Source organism: Notolabrus celidotus, chromosome 9 (assembly GCF_009762535.1).
Source record: "Notolabrus celidotus isolate fNotCel1 chromosome 9, fNotCel1.pri, whole genome shotgun sequence".
Classification (NCBI taxonomy): domain Eukaryota; kingdom Metazoa; phylum Chordata; class Actinopteri; order Labriformes; family Labridae; genus Notolabrus; species Notolabrus celidotus.
This window is the reverse complement of record NC_048280.1, coordinates 31,671,927-31,692,433: the sequence shown is the minus strand read 5'-3', so window position 1 is coordinate 31,692,433 and position 20,507 is coordinate 31,671,927. Positions and strand designations below refer to the sequence as shown.

General features: G+C 41.2%; 1 protein-coding gene across 1 annotated transcript in view; it reads left to right on the top strand.

Moving 5' to 3' along the window:
* gcn1 (GCN1 activator of EIF2AK4) overlaps positions 1-19,367 on the top strand; it is a 29,286-nt gene extending 9,919 nt beyond the window's left edge. Inside the window, exons 26-57 of the mRNA XM_034691097.1 lie at positions 127-207; positions 910-1,053; positions 1,292-1,416; positions 1,562-1,751; positions 1,856-1,926; positions 2,230-2,395; positions 2,492-2,686; positions 2,829-3,075; positions 3,222-3,343; positions 3,664-3,778; positions 3,862-4,041; positions 4,879-5,099; positions 5,225-5,293; positions 5,389-5,527; positions 5,620-5,816; positions 7,297-7,439; positions 7,538-7,655; positions 7,802-8,017; positions 8,126-8,290; positions 10,051-10,212; positions 10,292-10,384; positions 10,476-10,619; positions 10,712-10,981; positions 11,074-11,187; positions 12,505-12,735; positions 12,825-13,018; positions 15,405-15,519; positions 15,853-15,949; positions 16,231-16,379; positions 17,161-17,271; positions 18,464-18,685; positions 18,775-19,367. Coding sequence (XP_034546988.1) covers positions 127-207; positions 910-1,053; positions 1,292-1,416; positions 1,562-1,751; positions 1,856-1,926; positions 2,230-2,395; positions 2,492-2,686; positions 2,829-3,075; positions 3,222-3,343; positions 3,664-3,778; positions 3,862-4,041; positions 4,879-5,099; positions 5,225-5,293; positions 5,389-5,527; positions 5,620-5,816; positions 7,297-7,439; positions 7,538-7,655; positions 7,802-8,017; positions 8,126-8,290; positions 10,051-10,212; positions 10,292-10,384; positions 10,476-10,619; positions 10,712-10,981; positions 11,074-11,187; positions 12,505-12,735; positions 12,825-13,018; positions 15,405-15,519; positions 15,853-15,949; positions 16,231-16,379; positions 17,161-17,271; positions 18,464-18,685; positions 18,775-18,900 — 4,932 coding nt within the window. The 3' untranslated portion in view covers positions 18,901-19,367. The remainder of the gene's footprint in view (positions 1-126; positions 208-909; positions 1,054-1,291; positions 1,417-1,561; positions 1,752-1,855; positions 1,927-2,229; positions 2,396-2,491; positions 2,687-2,828; positions 3,076-3,221; positions 3,344-3,663; positions 3,779-3,861; positions 4,042-4,878; positions 5,100-5,224; positions 5,294-5,388; positions 5,528-5,619; positions 5,817-7,296; positions 7,440-7,537; positions 7,656-7,801; positions 8,018-8,125; positions 8,291-10,050; positions 10,213-10,291; positions 10,385-10,475; positions 10,620-10,711; positions 10,982-11,073; positions 11,188-12,504; positions 12,736-12,824; positions 13,019-15,404; positions 15,520-15,852; positions 15,950-16,230; positions 16,380-17,160; positions 17,272-18,463; positions 18,686-18,774) is intronic.
* The last annotated feature ends 1,140 nt before the right edge of the window (positions 19,368-20,507 follow it).

Below are 20,507 nucleotides of genomic sequence, written 5' to 3'. Positions count from 1 at the left end.
CCTTAAAACATTGTAGCAGCTCACAGTCTGTAAGTATACATGATGTTTCAGAGTAAAAACATAAACCACAGTATTTATTGAGTAGTTTGACACATTTATGTTCTTACTTTGTGTTTCTTGTCTCAGAACGGTCCAGAGCTTCTCCCTCGTGTCAGCATGCTGCTGCTGCTGACCAGAATCATCTCTACATACACCCCGAGACTTCAGGTAAACATGAACAGAGTTCATTCAATCCAAGCTCCACTCATGTGCATGCTTATTCTGAAGTTCTCCATGTTTGGATGGAAGGAGGGATTATTGTTTGTTAAGTCAGATGTATAGTTGTTTGTATTATTTGTGTCTTCCTCTGTTGTTTAAACTTGGTCTGGTTGTTTCTTTGTGTGTTTGTAATGTTCTTGTCTGTTTCCTTGTCTTTGTTTTTTTCTTCTTTGTCTTTTAAGAATTGTCTTTGTTTTCTACATGTATTAATTGTTTTTTTGTTTGTTTATGTGCTTATCCATGCATTTGTTACTTTTATCTTTGTTTATTTGCTAAATAAAGGACAGAGTTGGACATACAATACTTAGTTTTAATAACTACAATAGAGAAGAAAGTATAAACGCTGTCATCTAACTTCTTAATTTGCCTGTAAGGTGCACCTCTGGTATCAGGAGGCTAATGCACATTTTATTTATTTATTTATTTTTTGTTAATTTCAGTTTTTCTTTCTGCGTCGCTTGATCATTTTTTTGTTCATTTTGAAAGCATGCTTTTTAAATCATTTTCTTATTTGTGTCTTTCCCTGTTACTTCTGTCTGTTTTTGTCTTTGTTTATTTTCCCTCTTGTGTTTCATATGTTCTGTTGATCTCTCCAGCTTTGTTTATTAGTTGTCCCACTGACAGCTTGAGACTCTGCCTTGTCTGTTTCAGGTGTTGGCCGCTCAGTGCCTGACCACTCTGTGTGCCAGTGCTGGAGGAGGAGTGGGCTGCACGGTGGCAGAGCAGTCTGAGATCGACGTCCTGCTGAGCGCCCTGCTGTCACCCTGCTTCTCTGTCAGAGATGCTGCCCTCAGGGTGAGCAGAGCATCAGTTGACTGAGATACTTGATTGTTTTTCTCTTTTCCACTGTACAGCTTAAAAATGCAAGTTAGGGGATTTGAAAGTTTCTAGAAAACTAGAAACGCATGGGTTGACAAAAAAAGGGGGAACACAGTCTCAACATCAGGATTTAAGGACTACTTAAAACATGTATAGTGTAATGTAGTGTGTATTCCTGTGAGATGTTATTAACACATTATCTCTCTGTGCTCAGGGATTGTTGGAGATGGAGTTCGCCCTCTCCACAGACAGTTCAGAGGCCAGTGGTCTCAGTTTGCTGCGCAGGCTTTGGGTTTCCAGGTTTGATGTTGAGTTGGAGGGCCGAGCCTTGTCTGAACAGTAAGTACCACACGGTTACTTTTCTTCTAGCTTTTTCCAACGTTAGTGTTTTCTTCCTCTTTTCATACAGCAGTCTCTTTTCATGCGTGCAATCTTCTCCTCTCCTCTCTGTATTCATTTATATGCGCTTGTCCTTCCTCCTCAGACTCTGGGAGTCTCTGGATCTGCAGCTGGTACCTGAGATCTGCCCACTGCTGATCGGAGACGTCACCCACCATGAAGAAGCTGTCCGCTCTGCAGTTGCCGAAGCTCTGTCCAGCGCTGTTTCCCAGTACAGAGACCAGTCTGCAACAGTGCTTGGCCAGCTTACTGAGCTCTACCATGAGAAACTCTATGTGAGGTTCTTCCCCGCGGCCAAATAAGGCTGCTACTCTTTGAAGTTTAGTTATCTCTTGTGGAACAATGGGAGTCTAATATCTTGTGCTTCATATTTTTAAAGAGACCCCCTCCTGTGCTGGACGCCCTGGGCAGAGTCATCTCTGAATCACCGCCTGATCAGTGGGAGGCCAGGTAAGTCTCAGTGTTTTTGCACCAATAAGCTTCAATTAGGCCTTTAAAAGTCTGTGTTTGCTTCAGGGACCCAAGCATATTAATGCACCATACAACACCATGTTTATGTTAGACCTCCAGAGGCTGAGGCAGAAACACAAGTTCAAACAAGAAGAGATTTGTTCATGCAGGAAATTGCTTATATTTGTTTTCCTTGTGGTATTTATGCATCAGGTTGAATTATAGAAGCGAATCCTGTTATAACACAGTACAGGAAGTCATTGAGGTGATCGCTGCTGCCTTTTGTCACACGCTCTCTGTCAGGTGTGGAATCGCTCTGGCCCTGAACAAGCTGTCCCAGTACCTGGATGAATCTCAGGTCACTCCTCTCTTCCTCTTCTTTGTTCCTGACGCACTGAACGACCGCCACACTGAGGTGCGGCGCTGCATGCTCGACGCTGCCCTCTCTTCTCTCAACACTCACGGAAAGGTTCGACGGTTAACATTTCACAGTATTGAAGTATGTGTTTCACCCATCACTTTACAGTTTTGTGCCTTACTCACACTTACATGCTTTGTTGAACAGGACAACGTGAGCTGCCTGCTTCCAGTTTTCGAGGAGTTCCTTAAAAACGCACCTCAAGACGCCAGCTACGACTCTGTCCGCCAGAGTGTGGTTATTCTCATGGGATCATTGGCCAAACATCTGGACAAGAATGACCCCAAGGTCAAACCCATTGTGGCCAAGCTCATCACTGCGCTCTCTACACCTTCACAGCAGGTGAGCCACTCATTCTTCTCTTCATCCAACTTACATGAACTCAGCAGCTTCCAAGAGCTTGGGTTCTCATAGTTCACTGAAGCCTCCATGAAACACAAGTCCTACCTCGCTTACAGTTCTCATGATTTCAATCTCTCATCAGGTACAAGAATCTGTTGCCAGCTGTTTGCCTCCTCTAGTCCCTGCGATCAAGGAAGATGCTGCAGGTATTGTGAGGAACCTGCTGCAGCTGCTGCTGGAAAGTGACAAGTACGCAGAGCGGAAGGGAGCAGCGTACGGACTGGCTGGCCTGGTCAAAGGCCTCGGGATCCTGGCACTGAAGCAGCAGGAAATTATGACCACACTGACCGACGCGATCCAGGACAAGAAGAACTTCAGACGGAGAGAAGGTCAGTGTGCTTTTTGTTTTGTCTTGATTTAATCCACCACTCGGGTTGCTGAAGCTCTGATGTTCTGACTCTGAAGACTTCCACAACACAAAGTCTGTTTACTGTCATAACTACCGTAACACTCACCAGCTGTTTCCTCTGTGTAGGAGCCCTGTTTGCTTTTGAGATGCTTTGCAACATGTTGGGAAAGCTGTTTGAGCCGTACGTGGTTCATGTGCTGCCACACCTCCTGCTCTGCTTTGGAGACGGGAACCAGTACGTCAGAGAGGTGAGAGGGAAGACCCTTATCCTGGGTCCTTTGTATTTTTTGCATTTATATCTCTTTATTGCCCCAAAAAGTCTTACAAGGTGTGAAAATACATTTGATATGGAGGGATTTTGTTGTGTTTGTTCTGAACGGGTCAAAAAACCTTTACCTTTTCATAATGAGGTCTTTCTGCACCCTCTATGGTTTGAGTTACGTGTTATCCCTGCAAGTGGCGCAGTAATTACATACTTCCTTCAGTTGATCAGACATAAAATGAGTGAGTTAAAATGTGTTTGAGCCTCATTCATAATCCCCCCTCCCCTGTCCTTCCCCTGCACCAGGCTGCAGATGATTGTGCCAAGGCTGTGATGAGGAACCTCAGTGCCCATGGAGTGAAGCTCGTCCTTCCCTCCTTGCTGGTAGCCCTGGAGGAGGAGTCATGGAGAACCAAAGCAGGTGAGGAGTTCAGTACCTTTGCAGTCAATGAAGTATTCACTCAGACTGTAGCTCCTTGTCACTAACGCCTCTCTTCCCTCCAGGCTCTGTGGAGTTGCTTGGTGCCATGGCTTTCTGCGCTCCCAAGCAGCTGTCCTCCTGCCTGCCCAGCATTGTACCAAAGTTAACCGAGGTGCTGACGGACTCCCACGTGAAGGTGCAGAAAGCCGGCCAGCAGGCCCTCCGACTGATCGGCTCAGTAATCCGCAACCCTGAGATCCTGGGTAAGAGATGAAGTCTACGTTTAATATCGTCAGTATTAAAAGTGTAGATGAAATCTGTTTCTGTGAAGCATTTCATGACAGCAACCAAAAAAGTCAGAAATACATTTGGCATGAGTGGAGTTTTAAAACTTTTTGTCAAGACACAGATTTTAATTAAACCGCCTTCCTTCCTTTGCTGCACATCGTCCTCTCTCTTTCAGCTTTGCCAGACTCATCTATCTTAAACTCTCTCCATCCACTTAAGACAAAAATAGTGAACCTTATATCTTGAAGATTCTTCCTTTAAGGATGGGGGATACCAAATGTTTGGAATTTGATTCGATACGGATACTTGATGATGCAGTTTGATCGACATCAATACCTGGAGTGACATTGTAAAATGTATCTCTATTTTTACAAAATGTAAACACATAAAGCAAATTTTGTGACACCAATAGGACATTAATACAAGTATTTAGAGACTTAGTTTAATGGAATCGAAACGTTTGTGCTAATAGGAATAAAATCTAGCTGAATCTATCTGCTTTTTGCTCTGCCATGCTCACTAAGTTTGAAGAGGACTGAGGAGGAAATGTTACACTCCTCAACTTGTATATTCAGGCTGTCAGAAATACGTGAAAGTGCTGCCAGATAAGAATCAGTCCAGTATAAAGATGCTCCAAAGAGACATTTAATCAGCAGTGTAAATTCCAACTAGTCTTAAAGGTGAGACTCAGAGAACAGTCTAAATTGAACACAGTTAAACACATAGTAAGAACAGTTTTGAACTCTACTCCTGTGTATCTCTCTGATGTTTTAAGCTTGTAATTTAATTCCCTGTTACTCCTCCACTCACAGCGATTACCCCCATCCTGCTGGACGCTCTCACTGATCCCTCCAGGAGGACTCAGACGTGTCTGCAGACCCTGCTGGACACAAAGTTTGTCCACTTCATCGATGCCCCCTCTCTGGCCCTCATCATGCCCATCGTCCAGAGAGCCTTCCAGGATCGTTCCACTGACACTCGCAAGATGGCTGCACAGATCATCGGCAACATGTACTCCCTGACCGACCAGAAGGTACACATGGGTACCACACATGGGTTACTTCAGATTTACTGAGCTCAAGTCACAGTCCAACTTTTAAAAACCACTGCATGTGACCACACATATCTTCTTTGTGTATGACCTGTCGTTGTTTGCAGGATCTGTCCCCCTACCTGCCCAGTGTTATTCCAGGACTTAAGACCTCTCTGTTGGACCCGGTGCCTGAGGTTTGTCACGTTATCAAAACAGCACTTCATCATTACTTGTTCTGTCTCTGTGAAACTGTAGCTGTAGCTCCTCCTCCTCTTCTGTTCCTCTTTAGGTTCGTACAGTTTCAGCCAAAGCCCTGGGTGCCATGGTGAAGGGGATGGGCGAGTCCTGCTTTGATGACCTGTTGCCCTGGCTCATGGAGACGTTGGCCTCTGAACAGAGCTCTGTGGATCGCTCTGGAGCTGCACAAGGTTTGTTCCTCTCCTCTCTGTCCTCCTCTTCCTCTGAGTTATCCTCAGTAATCAAAGGAATCACTGATTCATCTGTGTGTTGGTGCGTTCAGGTCTGGCTGAGGTGATGGCTGGACTCGGGGTGGAGAAGCTGGATAAGCTGATGCCAGATGTGGTGGCAACCGCCAGCAAGATCGACATTGCTTCCCACGTCAGAGACGGATACATCATGATGTTCATCTACCTGCCGCTCACCTTCGGAGACAAGTTCACGCCCTACGTTGGGCCCATCATTCCCTGCATCCTCAAGGTATCATTAGGAGTGTCTTTTCCTTGTGTTTCGTCCTTATTTTATGAATCAATCATCTGAGTTTTTTATATTTAATTAGTTTAAAACAGAGCAGAGAAGAGTTTTTCTTAAAATTAAATTTAGTTTTCCATGTAATGCCATTATGCTGTTCAATGATGAGTTACTGCAAAGATTCAAATCATATTTTTGCACTCTTACACTTACAAAAGACTACAACATTGAGTCTCATAGCAGAGCTGAAAACTGGTGTTTCTTTTCTTTTGTGTTTTGCTTTTTTATCGGTGAATAAAAAGAATACAAGACAGAGTACTGACTTTCAAAACAAACAAGATCATCAAACAATAAAAAGGAACAAACAAAACAAAGAGGAAAGACATGACCAAGTACAAAAGAAAAGCAAGAACAAGACAAAAAGAAAAGAGACAAAAGGTTTTCAGAAGTGAACTGTTGAGAGATTGATTTTATGGACTTGAGTTTCTGAGAAATTAAATGCTGTAAGGTTTATACTACAGACTGCATTTTAGGGGTGACCTCGCTTAAGGATTTGCTAAGTCGAATCAGATTCGTCAGATGCTGCCTTTAGTCGACGAATCATTGAATGTTTTTTTTTCTTTCTTCAATCACCCAAAGTCTGAATTATGGTGACCGTATGATGATATTACTTTTATTTTTAAAATCTGTATAGCACGCAAAAGCAAGGCAAGGCAGCTTTATTTGAGTAGTGCATTTCATACAAGAGGTCAACTCAATGTGCTTTACATTAAAACATTAAAAGTATTGGAAATATTCAGACAAGCATAAAAGAACACATTTAAAATGACAACTATAATAAAACTTAGACAACAAAAGGATAATTAGATAATTAGAAATATAGTAAAAGTGAATTTAAAATTTGCATTTAAAGTGAGTTAAAATTAGCTAAGATAGAAAGTCAGTGGCAAATAAAAAAGTCTTGATCTTTGATTTAAAAGAGGTGAGAGTTGGAGCGCACCTGCAGCTTTCAGGGAGTGTGTTCCAGACAACATGGTGATGAACGAGAAAATCTCAAATGAGGTCAAATGAGAGTCCAGCACTTCGCTGGGTATTTTGTCCAACTTGTGGCAAAACATTTCTATGATGTTCAGAATCAAATCTGAACCAGCTAAAGGGTTTTTAAAATCCATAACACAAGGTACACTAGCATTCATACTCCCAGACATGTATTTATGTACTAAACAGTACTTATTGATGCACCTGTACACATGTTGAAACACGCACACAGACAGAAAAGTGGTGTTTCTGAAAGTCGTCAAAAGTCAAATGTTTGTAGAAGAAGATGAAGTTACAGACATTTTACATCTGAAGCTTTGAAATGATGTTGAGACTCAAGCTTTGTTTTAGTTCACACTATTCAGAACTCAAACACAGAACATGCCACAAACAGCAGCTTCTAACATCTGTCTGAAGGGTTCTCAGTCTCTGCTCCTTCTCTGTCCTCCAGGCTCTGGCTGATGAGAATGAATATGTGAGGGACACAGCTCTTCGTGCAGGCCAGCGAATCATCAGCATGTACGCTGAGACCGCTATCGCCCTGCTGCTTCCTGAGCTGGAGCAGGGCCTGTTTGACGACTTGTGGAGGATCAGGTCAGGATGAAATACACAACAGAACAGAACATTGCTGACCTGATAACTGTCACTGTTATATTGACCAGATGTCTGTTCATGTTGTCTTCGGTCTACAGATTCAGCTCTGTACAGCTGCTGGGAGATCTGTTGTTCCACATCTCCGGCGTGACCGGAAAGATGACCACAGAGACCGCTTCTGAGGACGACAACTTTGGAACAGCTGCGTCCAATAAGGCATGAGTACTTTTTATTTCTTCAAAGTCTTCTACAGAGACACCCAGGTGATACGTGTTGGTGTCGTACCCTTACTTACCGTGACTGCAGTGTGTTTGAACGTTGTTGTGTCAAGCTGCTGACCTTTCCTCCTCTCTCTCTCTCAGGCTATCATCGGGGCTCTTGGTCCTGAGAGGCGTAACCGTGTCCTCTCCGGTCTCTATATGGGCCGTTCAGACACTCAGCTGGTGGTTCGGCAGGCTTCCCTCCACGTGTGGAAGATTGTCGTGTCTAACACCCCGAGGACTCTACGAGAGATCCTCCCCACCCTCTTCACACTCCTGCTGGGCTTCTTGGCTTCCACTTGCCCCGACAAGAGAACAGTAATACTCCTCTGTGTTTATAAACTGGCTCTGATTCACTGACTCCTTGTTTGTTTGTTTGTTTGTTTCTGTCACTGAGTGAGAGCCTCTCTTTTCTCGTTGATTTAGATTGCCGCTCGGACGCTGGGTGATCTGGTCAGGAAGCTTGGAGAGAAGATTCTCCCTGAGATCATTCCCATCCTGGAGGAGGGCCTGCGATCTGACAAGAGTGACGAGAGGCAGGGAGTCTGCATTGGCCTCAGTGAGATCATGAAGTCCACCAGCAAAGACGCAGTGAGTCTCACAAATACAAAGAGTGGGAGAGACATGATCGACACTGTAAAATATTCTGTTTGTTATGGGTCATGTTTGGTGTTTCATAGTCTTTAGAGAAGCTAATCGGTACATCCATCCTTTTAGGCATAAACTCTCTCCTCTTTCAAAAAATGTTCCTCTTTTCATCTCTCAACCTGTGGCAATATTCACACTGAGCCTCATTCACCGAAGTTTTTAAGAAGATTCTGACATTCCCCAAGTTTTCTTTTCTGTGATTTGTTCATAGCTGAGAACAGAAACCTCAAAAGCACTCTTACCTGAGTGCTGACATGTCAGAGTAAAATCGTTGGATCTATTTTTTTTCCTTCATTTAGCACCTTTATATAAATATGATTTATAAACACATAATTTAAATGTAGTTGACTCTTATTTTAATCATGACTTTTTTATACACTGCAAAATGTCACATTGTTCTTATGAAATAAAATGTTTAAAATTTTAGAATAAGATCAGAATTAAGTTAACTTCTGAACTTAGAACTAAGAATCATGAAACATGAACTATTAAACCAATGTATGCTCAAGGTGACATAAGACAACAATATAGGTCAAAGTAGAAATAATAATGAATGATGGAATCAAAACTTATTCTCACAGATAAATAGCCTGCATGTACGCATGTGTATTTAATGACTAATCTGTCACATATCAATCATTTTACAGCTTTCAGAATAAAATCTGACAAATCGTTTTGATTATGAGAGAAGAAGTCCAAGATTCTTATGTCTCAGGAAATGTTTCCTCCAGATTTAAGATCAAACTTTTAATTTCACTTCATGCGGTGGGTCCTTTTCTGGTTACAGCTCAGCGTGTCTGATGACAGCAAATTGAACGAGTGATATATCAGCGAGTATATTTCTTTATAATCCCGACTGAGGCGATAAAATATAGAACATAAACTAATCAGCTTGTTTCAACTAAATTAACTTTTGCTTGAGTGTCCAATCGCTTTAATTTAATTTGCGCAATCCTGATGTCTCTCCTCTTCCTTTCTGTGTGATTTGTGTGTGGCGCTGCAGTGTCATGCCCTTATATGGGCATTCAACAGGCATACACCTATACTAATTAGGAACTTCAAGCACGAGCTTCAAACTTACGAGGACATGGCATTTGTTAATTCAAGAGCACACGTGTGAACAAATATGTTGTTTAAGAAGCGTTCATGAATCTGACTTCTCTGAGAAACCTTCTGAAGAGTAAATTTAAGAAACGCCTTGAGAAGATATTTGTGAATGAGGCCCAAAGAGATGCTCCTGGAGCTTTGAGAAAGTTCTTAATATCATGATATATTCTGAGAATATCACCTTCCAGTGAAGACAAGATCCTGCTAAGGATAAAAGTTATTCTCAAAGCATCTCAGCCCTTAAGAGAGCTCCTAAAGTGACAAACTGTCATGACTTTTAAAATTCTTAAGAATGTCACAAGAAGAGGAGAAAATAGCAGAGAGTCATTTGTGTGAGTGTGTGTGGATGACCAGGTGTGAGTTCTTCACCATCAGTGACAACATCTTCGTGACAGAGTTACAGGAACTAAGACTAACTCATTGATCTGTCGACATTTTCTCTAAATTCTGTTTGATTCAGTCACAAGGCTTCACTGCCCCCTTCCTGGTTTGACCCTGGAGTCTGGTTTTAACCCAGACAGTAACCCACCGCGTGTCCTTTTCTTCAAACCATTCCAAAGATTAAAAATCATTAACCTGATGGTATTTTTGTCTAGGTGCTCGTCTTCTCAGAGTCACTGGTCCCGACCGTGAGGAAGGCTCTCTGTGACCCGCTGGAGGAGGTCAGAGAGGCTGCAGCCAAAACCTTTGAGCAGCTTCATGCGACCATCGGTCACCAGGCACTGGACGACATCCTGCCTACTCTGCTCAAACAGCTTGTGAGTGAAAAACGACACACAAACTGCATTCCAAGTTTTTAATGAGGATCTGAACACTAAGCACTGTCTCGTTTCTCAGGATGATGAAGACACTGCTGAATTCGCTTTAGATGGCCTGAAGCAGGTCATGGCGGTGAAGAGTCGCTCTGTGCTGCCTTATTTGGTCCCAAAGGTAACGTTACTCTGTCATCATCTCTGTTTGTTGGTGGTAATATCATCTTGATGTGTTTGACTGAAGTGGTTTTCCTCTCTGCTCCTGCCAGCTGACTGCTCCTCCTGTGAACACCCGCGTGTTGGCGTTCCTGTCGGCTGTGGCCGGGGACGCTCTGACACGCCACTTAGGAGTAATCCTGCCCGCCATACTCTCCTCGCTCAAAGGGAAGCTGGGTGCCGAGGATGAAGCACAGGTAACAACACCTAACTGCTGTTGTTGTGTCGGCGCCTTCTTTTCCGTGGTCGTCGTTGTCTCACATTAAAGATCGTGACGTCTTTGTTGCAGGAGCTGTGCAACTGTCAAACAGTCATTCTGTCAGTGGAGGATGAGGTTGGTCAGCGGATCATCATAGATGATCTGCTTGAGGCCTCACGAGGCCCTGACCCCGGCCTAAGACAGGCCTCTGTCACCATCCTCAACGGCTACTTTGCCCGCACCCGCCTGGACTACAGCGCCCACACACGCAACCTGCTGTCCGGACTCATCCGCCTTCTCAACGACTCCAACCCAGAGGTCCTCGTTCAGAGCTGGGACACCATCAACTCAATAACCAAGGTGTGTTGATGGCTGCTGTAACTCAAAGTTGATCACATCATTGATTTATCAAGAGGAACATGTGACCTGATTGTGTTTGTTTGCTCATATAGAAACTGGATGCGAGCAGCCAGCTTGCTCTGATTGATGACCTGCATCGAGACATTAGATCAGCAGCTGCAGATGTTAAGGGTCAACACCTGCCCGGCTTCTGTCTGCCCAAAAAGGTAAGAAGGCTCCTCTTGACACATTAGATACCTTTTACATGGATGGTGTTCCTCACTTTAACTGAATCTCTTTATACCTAGCTTCTGTCGCCACATTCTATGTGTGAAAATGACCCTACATTTGGGTTGACAATGCTGAGGGTGGGAACCTAGTTTCCATATCTCACATATGTGACTGTCGACATGTCTACAATTTAAGAAACCATTGGTCACCAGTGATTAGAGCTGTATCTTTGTCCGATCTTCTACCAAAGCAAACATTTCACATGATCAGATTGATTGCTGGATAAGGAAGATTCTTGCAGAACGAAGAACAAAAAAGAAGAGATTTTGATGCTCAAAGTGTCACAAAAATGAAGCACACCAAAAAATAATTTAGAAGCTTTACATCTTTACTTGCCTGATACCCTGTTAAGTTCTACAAACAGGTAAATCTCAGGTGTCTGCCTCAGCTGTTTATCGGAACTACACCTCAGATATTCCAACTGAGAACTCTTGATTTTAGATTTTTTAATCATTGATGATGTTAATATTCTGTTTTTTTTAAAGGGTGATTCCCTGCTTCCTAACTGACAAATTATAATTTATATATATATATATATATAATTTTTTATTTCATTTTGCTTTTTCAAATGTAAACACTTAAAAATGAAGTAAACAGATATAAAGATAAAGAGAAGGAGATTGCTTTATGGAAAAAGTTAATATTACAAAATAAACACAGACAGAAGGTGGTTCAATAATTGTCCAAATTAAATGTAAAATATTAAAACAATAAAAAGTTACAAAACTAGACCCTGAGAGACAAAAGCTATCTCCTCACCTCAAAGCTGATAAAGTCAGCACATTCTCAATACACTTATATTGTACAAAGGCACAACCAGCATGTGAGCAGGTTTTTCATATAGTCCAGATAAGGTCTGCCTTATATTATAAAAGGTTTAATCCTGTTTCTCGGACAGGAAGTTATTTTCTCTGAGTGGACATGTTAATTGATCTCAGAGAGCCAGGCTCCAATAAGAATGTCAACATTTGATATTAATTTTATGGCGAAACATTTTTCGTCACTGAACAGTAATATTTCTAAGAGATTGGTAGCATGGATATCTTTGAAAGTGAAATTTGAAATTGAGATTGACAGTGTGTGTTTCAACTTTGGGAATAGATTCAATCTTTTCTTCATTATTTTCAACCGTATGTAGAGACTTGGCAGGAGATAATCACAAAATATCAGGTTCCAGATCAATCTTTAGGGACATAATTGTGTGTTGCAGCTCTATTTGTTATGTTGAGTTTTCTCTCTGTCTCTCTCCCCAGGGTGTGACCTGCATCCTGCCCGTGCTGAGGGAGGGCGTCCTCACTGGAACTCCTGAGCAAAAAGAAGAGGCTGCCAAAGCCTTAGGAGGGGTGATCAAACTGACCTCTCCTGAGGCTCTGCGGCCCTCTGTGGTCAACATCACTGGACCACTTATTCGTATTTTGGGAGACAGGTTTGCCTGGTCGGTGAAGACGGCTCTGCTGGAGACTCTCACTCTGCTGCTGGCAAAGGTCTGAGTCTGCATCTCACTGTGGAGCGGTTGGTCCACCATGACTGATCAGAATAACGTGCTAACTCTTGGACTGTATTCCTCCTCCAGGTGGGCATTGCCCTGAAGCCCTTCCTGCCTCAGCTGCAGACCACCTTCCTGAAGGCTCTGCAGGACTCGAGCCGGGCTGTGAGACTGAGGGCTGCTGAGGCTCTGGGTCAGTTGGTTTCCATTCACACGAAGGTGGACCCCCTCTTTACTGAGCAGCTGTCTGCCATTCGTAATGCTGAGGACTCAGGAGTCAGGTGAGCACACAAACAGTATTTCACTCAAAAATCTTCAGCTTAAAGATTCCCCGTCAGTTATCATGATGTGATTAAACTATTTTTGGGAGAGGATTGGTTTTGACTCCAGGATCACGGGCTTCAAAATAGATGACTCATATTTAATCACATTTCACCACATTTTGAATATGCATCTCAGATTAAAGACATTATTACCTCAGCAGAACAGAACAGAACAGTGAATGAGTGAATCTAATGATCATATAACACCCTTTTTGAGATTATGTCATCTGATGTACAGAAATGGGTTCTGGAAAAACATTTTGTATCACTGGGAACCCTGATAGAGGTGAGACCAAGCAGCAACCTCTGGCCGTGAGAATTGAAGCCAAAGCAGAAGTGAAGCACACCAATTCAAAAGAGCCTGCTGTAAAGAGCCGATGTTTACAGCAGAAATAAACATGTTTACAGTCTGGTACAAAAAACAAGTGTAGTCTGGATAGCTCATTTCTTGATTGGCACACACTGTACGGGGGGTGATGTTTTCATAACGCAGCAGTATCGACGATATTAAGATTACAAGTTTTCCATAATGAGAGGCACAGCTGACTTGACTGACAGGCGGGAATGCTGCTGTTGGCTAGGAGGCTCAAAGCCTGCCTCTTCACTTCACAGTAGCTTGATAGAAGTTAGGTTGAGTTCAGCATTTCCAATATGGCTGCCGTCGACATTTGGCTTCAAAACAGCGCTTCAGAAACAGATGGGTGGCGTCACCGATACTGCATCCATTATTTATACAGTCTCAACTTAATTTATAAAGCACCTTTCATACATGGAAACATGCAGCCCACAGTGCTTCACAGAATAACAGAGACAGAAAACAACAGCAATGGTAAAATTATAAAAGGCATGATTATAAATGAAATACTTAAAGATAAAATAAAATAAATACAGTAAAATTAATAAAATAAGTAAGAGTGGGAAAAAAAAGTTAAAAATAAGCATGCGTTAACAAGATCAGATGAATACAAGAAACAAATAGATAAATAAATAATTAAATAAGATAAATAAATGTGAAATCAATGATTAAAATAATAATGATTAAAATAATAACTAAATAATTAAAATAATTATGCAGTCCAGAGCTAAAAATAAATTACTCCAAATTAAAAGCTAGATTAAAAAGGTATGTCTTAAGTTTACTTTTAAAAACACCCAGAGAGCTCGCCGTTTTGATGTCCAGAGGCAGAGAGTTGCACAGCTTAGGGACGTAAAAACAAAAAGCTCTCTGACCGGTGCTTGTGTGAGACATACGAGGAACATGTAAAAGGGAAGGTCTATGGGTGAGACCCACACTTAAGACTCCATGGTCTGAATTTGTCCAAACACAGGGTCCCAAGATGATAAGAAAGAAGAACTTTCCCAATTACTCTGATTTCTTTATTGATTTTTGAAATGTTATATGTTGCTCTGTGAAACCTGACCAAAATCAATATGTTGAAGCAAACTGAGAACGACACTCATTCTGTGAAAGGGCGTAATCATTCACTACTGTTGTCAATTCTTCATGCTCTGGGACTTTTATTTTGAAATTTTAATGTGGAGGTGCGTGTTACTTCCACTTCCTCTTTACGGTACATTCAATGTGATCTTTCCCTCTTCAGCTGTTACCGGTGCTGAAGTCATTTATGATCCAATAACTAAAATGCTCGGTGTTGTATGATCCTAACTCTGCAAAGTTAAAGTCTAATACCCAAAAACTCAAGTCAAATTGGATGTGCAGCAGTGGTCTGAAGGAGCATTTATGAGGTTTCCTTTCTTCTTCATATAGCAGAATTAAAAGTTATTGACGTAAGAAGCACAGAGACCTACGGAAGTGTTAGTGCTGAGTGTAAAATTGTCTCCTACAGAGGCAGGGAAGTACCTCAGATACACAACAACAACTATAAAGCATTAGAATATTTTTATGGTTTGACATTTGTCCCTACATTTTTCTGGACATATTTTTTTGTTATGCTGTTCACACTGCTGTGTTTGATTTTTAATTTCTAATTGTGCCTCTAAGCTCATATCTTTGTCTGTTTTTGAACCTTAGAATGAAGGAGATTATTTTTATTTTTATTTTTTATGTTAAGAAATGAATGTTTACCATGGTGTTGATATCACATTAAATTGTATACAACTGTCTAGCTTTATTTATCTATTTTTATTTTTACTTATTTTATTCTGTTTTTACTTATTGAAACTTCTTTCTTGATTGTACTTATGTCTGGGTTGCTGTAACAACTGAATTTCCCCCCCGGGGGATCAATAAAGTAATATCTTATATCAGCACTGCTGGGCATTATTCTCAACCTTTGACTTCATGTTTGCTCATTTTTGTTGGTTGTGTTTGGATTCCTCACAGAGAGACGATGCTTCAGGCCTTACGGTTTGTCATCCAGGGTGCCGGGTCAAAGGTGGACCCAGCCATCCGCAAGAACATCACCGTCACATTGCTGGGCATGCTGGGACATGATGAGGTATGACAGGAAGAGCAGATGCCTTGCAGCAGCTGCTAGAGCTTAGAAGAAGTGTTTGTAATCTGTGGCAGCACGGCTGTGTTTTCTAACCCAGGATGCTGAATGTTTGAAGTAATGAACAAAACGTAAAAACATAAATCTTCTAACACACGGAGGGATTTCACAGAGAGTCGTTCAGCCGTACAGTTTCCTTTCTGATCACAGCAGAAAAGCGGAAGTAAGGCGGGGAGGATGTGGTTTTGTGAAAAGGGTTTTGAACTTTTTCTGTCTGTATGAAATTATTTGACTGTCTCTGTCTGTCTGCTTTCTGACTGTCTGTCTGTTTGCACGAAGGATGCTACACGTATGGCTTCAGCCGGCTGTGTTGGTGAGCTGTGTGCCTTCCTGTCAGAAGAGGAGCTGAAGAGTTTGTTACCTCAGCACATCCTGGGTGGGTATTAGAATGCAGATATTGCCACATCATTAATCACATTATCTTATTATTGAACCTTATTAATGCCTGTGATTGTGGTTTGTTACAACAGTTCACGTCATGTACTGACCAACATTGTTACAGTGTCAAATATAATAAGTATTCTGGCTTATAAAGAGTCATTTTCATGTTGAATTCCAATTATGATTTTAAAACACTTCCTGTAACATATTTGTCCAATATTACTCTGTGAAAGTAGCGTGACGTGTCCTTTGAGTAGTGTTTTTTCTGCCCTTCAGCGGACGTGTCTGGTGTTGACTGGATGGTGCGTCACGGTCGTAGCTTGGCCCTGGCCATAGCCGTCAAATCGGCTCCTGAGAAACTGTGCGGGAAGGAATATTGCGACACAGTGACAGAGACAATTTTGACCAACGCCACTGCTGACAGGGTGAGGAGAAAGACTGAGTGGCACTCAGGTCTTTGGAAAAACAACGCTCACATATGTCATACACTGATAACATTGTATCCTGCAAAAGTCATTTTTAATGCTGTAGTTTGATGTTTTATGGTTTAAAGTTGTGGTTTCATTTGAACTTGTTGAGCAGGCTCCTCTTGTGACTCAAAGGTCACCAGGTAAACCAGAGGAGATTCAATGAAGTGTCTACTTCTTGGCCGTAACATACCAGAACAGACACTGAATGTTTTTATTAAACCAACATGATAAAAATGTGTCGATGGTGAGCTTTAGAGTTACTGGAAGGCAAATCTTTGTCCCCTTTTCTGATCTAATACCTGTCTGTAGATTCATTTCTACCACACATACGTGACAGTGGCATCAAGCTTCTTCCCCAATTTATGTCCAAACTGGGAAACCACCATTTTTCGAAGAAGAGGCATGAATATTCAATCCATGGCTCAACAAGGAAACTGATCTGTTTGTCTGAACAGTGGCCGTCACTCTGATGTCTCACAAACTAGTGCTGCTGATGTTAGTTTAATAATCTTGTGTGGTTCAACAAATAACTGAAGAATTAAGAGGAGTGTTTATATTTTTAAATCTTTATATCCTCACCACGTTACAAAGATATTGTGTGGTCTCATAAAGGGAGTGTGTGACATATTGAGTATACCCTAAAGTCTCATGTACTGTTCTTACACTCACACGTTACATCTATTGTTGTTCTGTCATATTGTAGCAGGATTCATTGAGTTTTCTGCTCTACTCATAGATTCCCATCGCAACCAGCGGCATCAGGGCGACGGGATACCTGATGAGGCATCACCTCAGAACTGAGGGAGGCAGCAGTGTTTCCCAGCGCATCATCACACAGTTTGTCAAGGTACAGGAGCAGGAACATTTTCCCCAGCTCGGTTTATTTGCTTCCCTTTTCTGAATATTATTTTAGGAAGTGAATGCCCGGCAGTCACTGGAAAGTGCTACACCCTGCGGATTCTGTTTCTGTAGAAATACTATAATGCTGAAAATGATTTTTAACTTTACTCACTTTGGGTTGTATTTGTCAGACGAGCTGCAGAATCAATATTCAGGCTTTCTTATCAGATCACAGGTGAATGTATCGATGCGGCTCATTTTCAGTAACTCATCAATAGAGAGACATTAAAGTGATCCACATCTATACCTGTAACAACCTGGAGTGTAATTGTACAACATAAACAGAACTGGAGTTCCCACCCTGAATGTGATGTTAGAGGAAAATGTCCCGTAGTGAAGACAATGAACAGGCCAAATAACTGTTTGATGTGTAGGGTTATAACTTCTGACTTCACCTTTCATACAGAGTAATCAGCCAAGTCTGTAGTTCCACTCATTGTTCTGATGGGGCAGCATGTTTTACTGTTTTATACCCACTGCTCTTGCAGGAAGACAATAGACTCTCTGCAGATGCACATGCCACCACACACTTCATCTGTCTTCTGAGAGATAATTCAGAGGGAATGTACTTTTTTCATGTTGGATCGATCCTTTTTCATTTTTTCAATACTATTAACAGTAAAGACACAGCTCAAATGTTGGTCTGGTTTTTCTTTACCAGAATTGTTTGCAGGGTGATGCTAAAAAAGAAAATTACCCAACTTTTAGAGCTCAAGAGGTTTGTGTTTTCCAGTTTTAAAATAGATATTTCCATCACTTTAATTGTTACTAGTTCTGACAATGTGACAGATCATTAAGAATTCAAACAAGCCTCTTAGTGTTAAGCATTCAGGCATAGGTTTCAAAATAACAAGAATTAGACTGTGGTACCTGACTGCAGAAATATGAGAACTATATAAGGTGAAGTTAAATCCTGCATATCTGTTGCTTAGGATAAAAAATAAATCCCAATTAAAGACAACTACATATGCCTTGGTGATATTAGGCCTGACATTTTTACTTCCATCAGCCAACATTATCCAACATTTCTCCTGTGTTTTGAAGGCGTTTGTTTCATGTCCTGGGTATCAGATTTAACCTTAAGTTTAAGCCAAAGGAGGTTTCATGTTTTCATATCATCTCTCTCTTTGACCATACAGTGTCTTCAGAATCAGTCCAGTGACATCAGACTGGTGACCGAGCGGGTGCTGTGGTGGGTTTTTAAAGAACCAGAAACGCCCTCCATGGACATCAATCTCATCAAGCCCCTGTTGAAGAGTCTGCTGGACAATACCAAGGACAAGAACACCAGCGTCAGAGCTCAGAGTGAACACACCATCGTCAACCTACTGCGACTCCGCCAGGGAGAAGAAACAATGCAGGTAAGACTTCACACTTTCCTTTACAATAAGCCATGCATCTATCTTGTGAAGAGACTCCTTTGTCTTACTTTCTGCTCTTTCCACGACAGAGTGTGACCGCTATTCTGGATTCTGCGAGCAACGACTTGCTTTCAGAGTGTCATCGACGTTCCTTGAAGAAAATCGCGAGCCAGCAAGACTCCAATGAAGAGATAGACGACACCATTCTAACATGATGGAGCAGGACTGAGAAATGAAATGACGCCCCAACAATACAACCCCCAACACACACATCACACGTGCCTGTGTTGCCTTTAATGGACCATGGCTGTAATGGATTCTCCAACATTTTCCCCAACAATACCCTTTTGTTCTTTTTCCTTTTCATTATTTTAGCAGTCTATAAACACAGTTTATTTCTTTTTTTAATTTGATATAATGATGACCAGGTTGTACTCTGGTACTGAAGTATATGAGGCCAATTCTGTTTTGATGTTTCATGTTTTGCTACTAAACCTACCAAACAAATTCAAACATTTAAGTGCTGCTGTGATGAAACAACACCCCTATCTTTAAACTTCATACATTTAGACTTTTGTGTCAGAGTTTTGGGGGAAATGCAACCTCTTATAAGAATGACATTGTTCTTATTTCAGTGATACGGTTGTAATAAGGCAATACAGAATAAAAAGTCTTGATTTCATGTTGTGGTGTGAGAAATTGAATGGTTTTTAGGGTTATGTAGGACACTTGAATCGCACTGCAAAGTGAATCCATACATTTCACTGTGGTCTACCTATCAGCATTTGTGGATGCTGCAAAGGCTAGTGTCACCTAGTTTGTTGCCCCTAGCGGGCCTGGGGTTCATGATTAGGACACTGAAGAGTGTAAATTCACAGGCATCATTTAAACATATTTACAATCTCTTTTTAAATGTTTCAGTTTTCACTGAAAAGAAAAGTGTCCTCTGAATAAACTAAATGTTGTACATAAGGTCAAGTTCTGAAGCACAACTTCATCAGGTGTAGGCAGGTGTATAAATGTAAAGTCAACTGGATAGTATGAGTCTGCTGCCCTTTCCGATAGCATGGGTCTATGGCAGGGGTTCCCAAACTTTTTGGCCAATGACCCCCAAAATACAGGTGCCATAGATTCACGACCCCCTCTGTCCCTCAGAGTGGTTTAATGTGGCTTCATTTAGCTGGTCTGCAGAGAATTAGCCTACCTAAATGAGCATGCGGCTGTGTTTCCTGTGCTGTTATGATTGAAGCTACTGCTATTGATGCTTTTGATAATTAACTGTTCACTAACCCTAAACTTAGGAGTCAAACTCATTACATTTTCTAAGGGTTTATTTCAAGATTAGCTACTATTTTTGACCATATTTTTTTGCTACAAATGGGTAAAATGTACTATGTTTAGATACCTTTTGTCATTCAACTTTTTTTTATTGCATTTTTTCAGTATTTCTTTATTCTCCACAAGTTAACAAATGAATAGAAAACCAACAAAGAGAAGGAAAAATAAATATAAACACATAATTCTGACTTTTTCTCTTAAGTTTGACTTTTTTTCTCATAATTCTGACTTAATTCTGACTTTTTTCTCATACTTCTGACTTTTTTTCTCAGAATTCTGACTTTAATCTCAGAATTCTGAATTTAATCCTAGGATTCTGACTTTTCTCATGATAATAATTTAAAAAATATTTTGGACCTTAATTTTTTTTGTGGCCCTTATCCTCTTCTGTAGAAAACAATATAAATAAATAAACAAATAAATGAAAATAATAAGTAATAATAATAATAATAATAATAATAATAATGATAATGATAATAATACA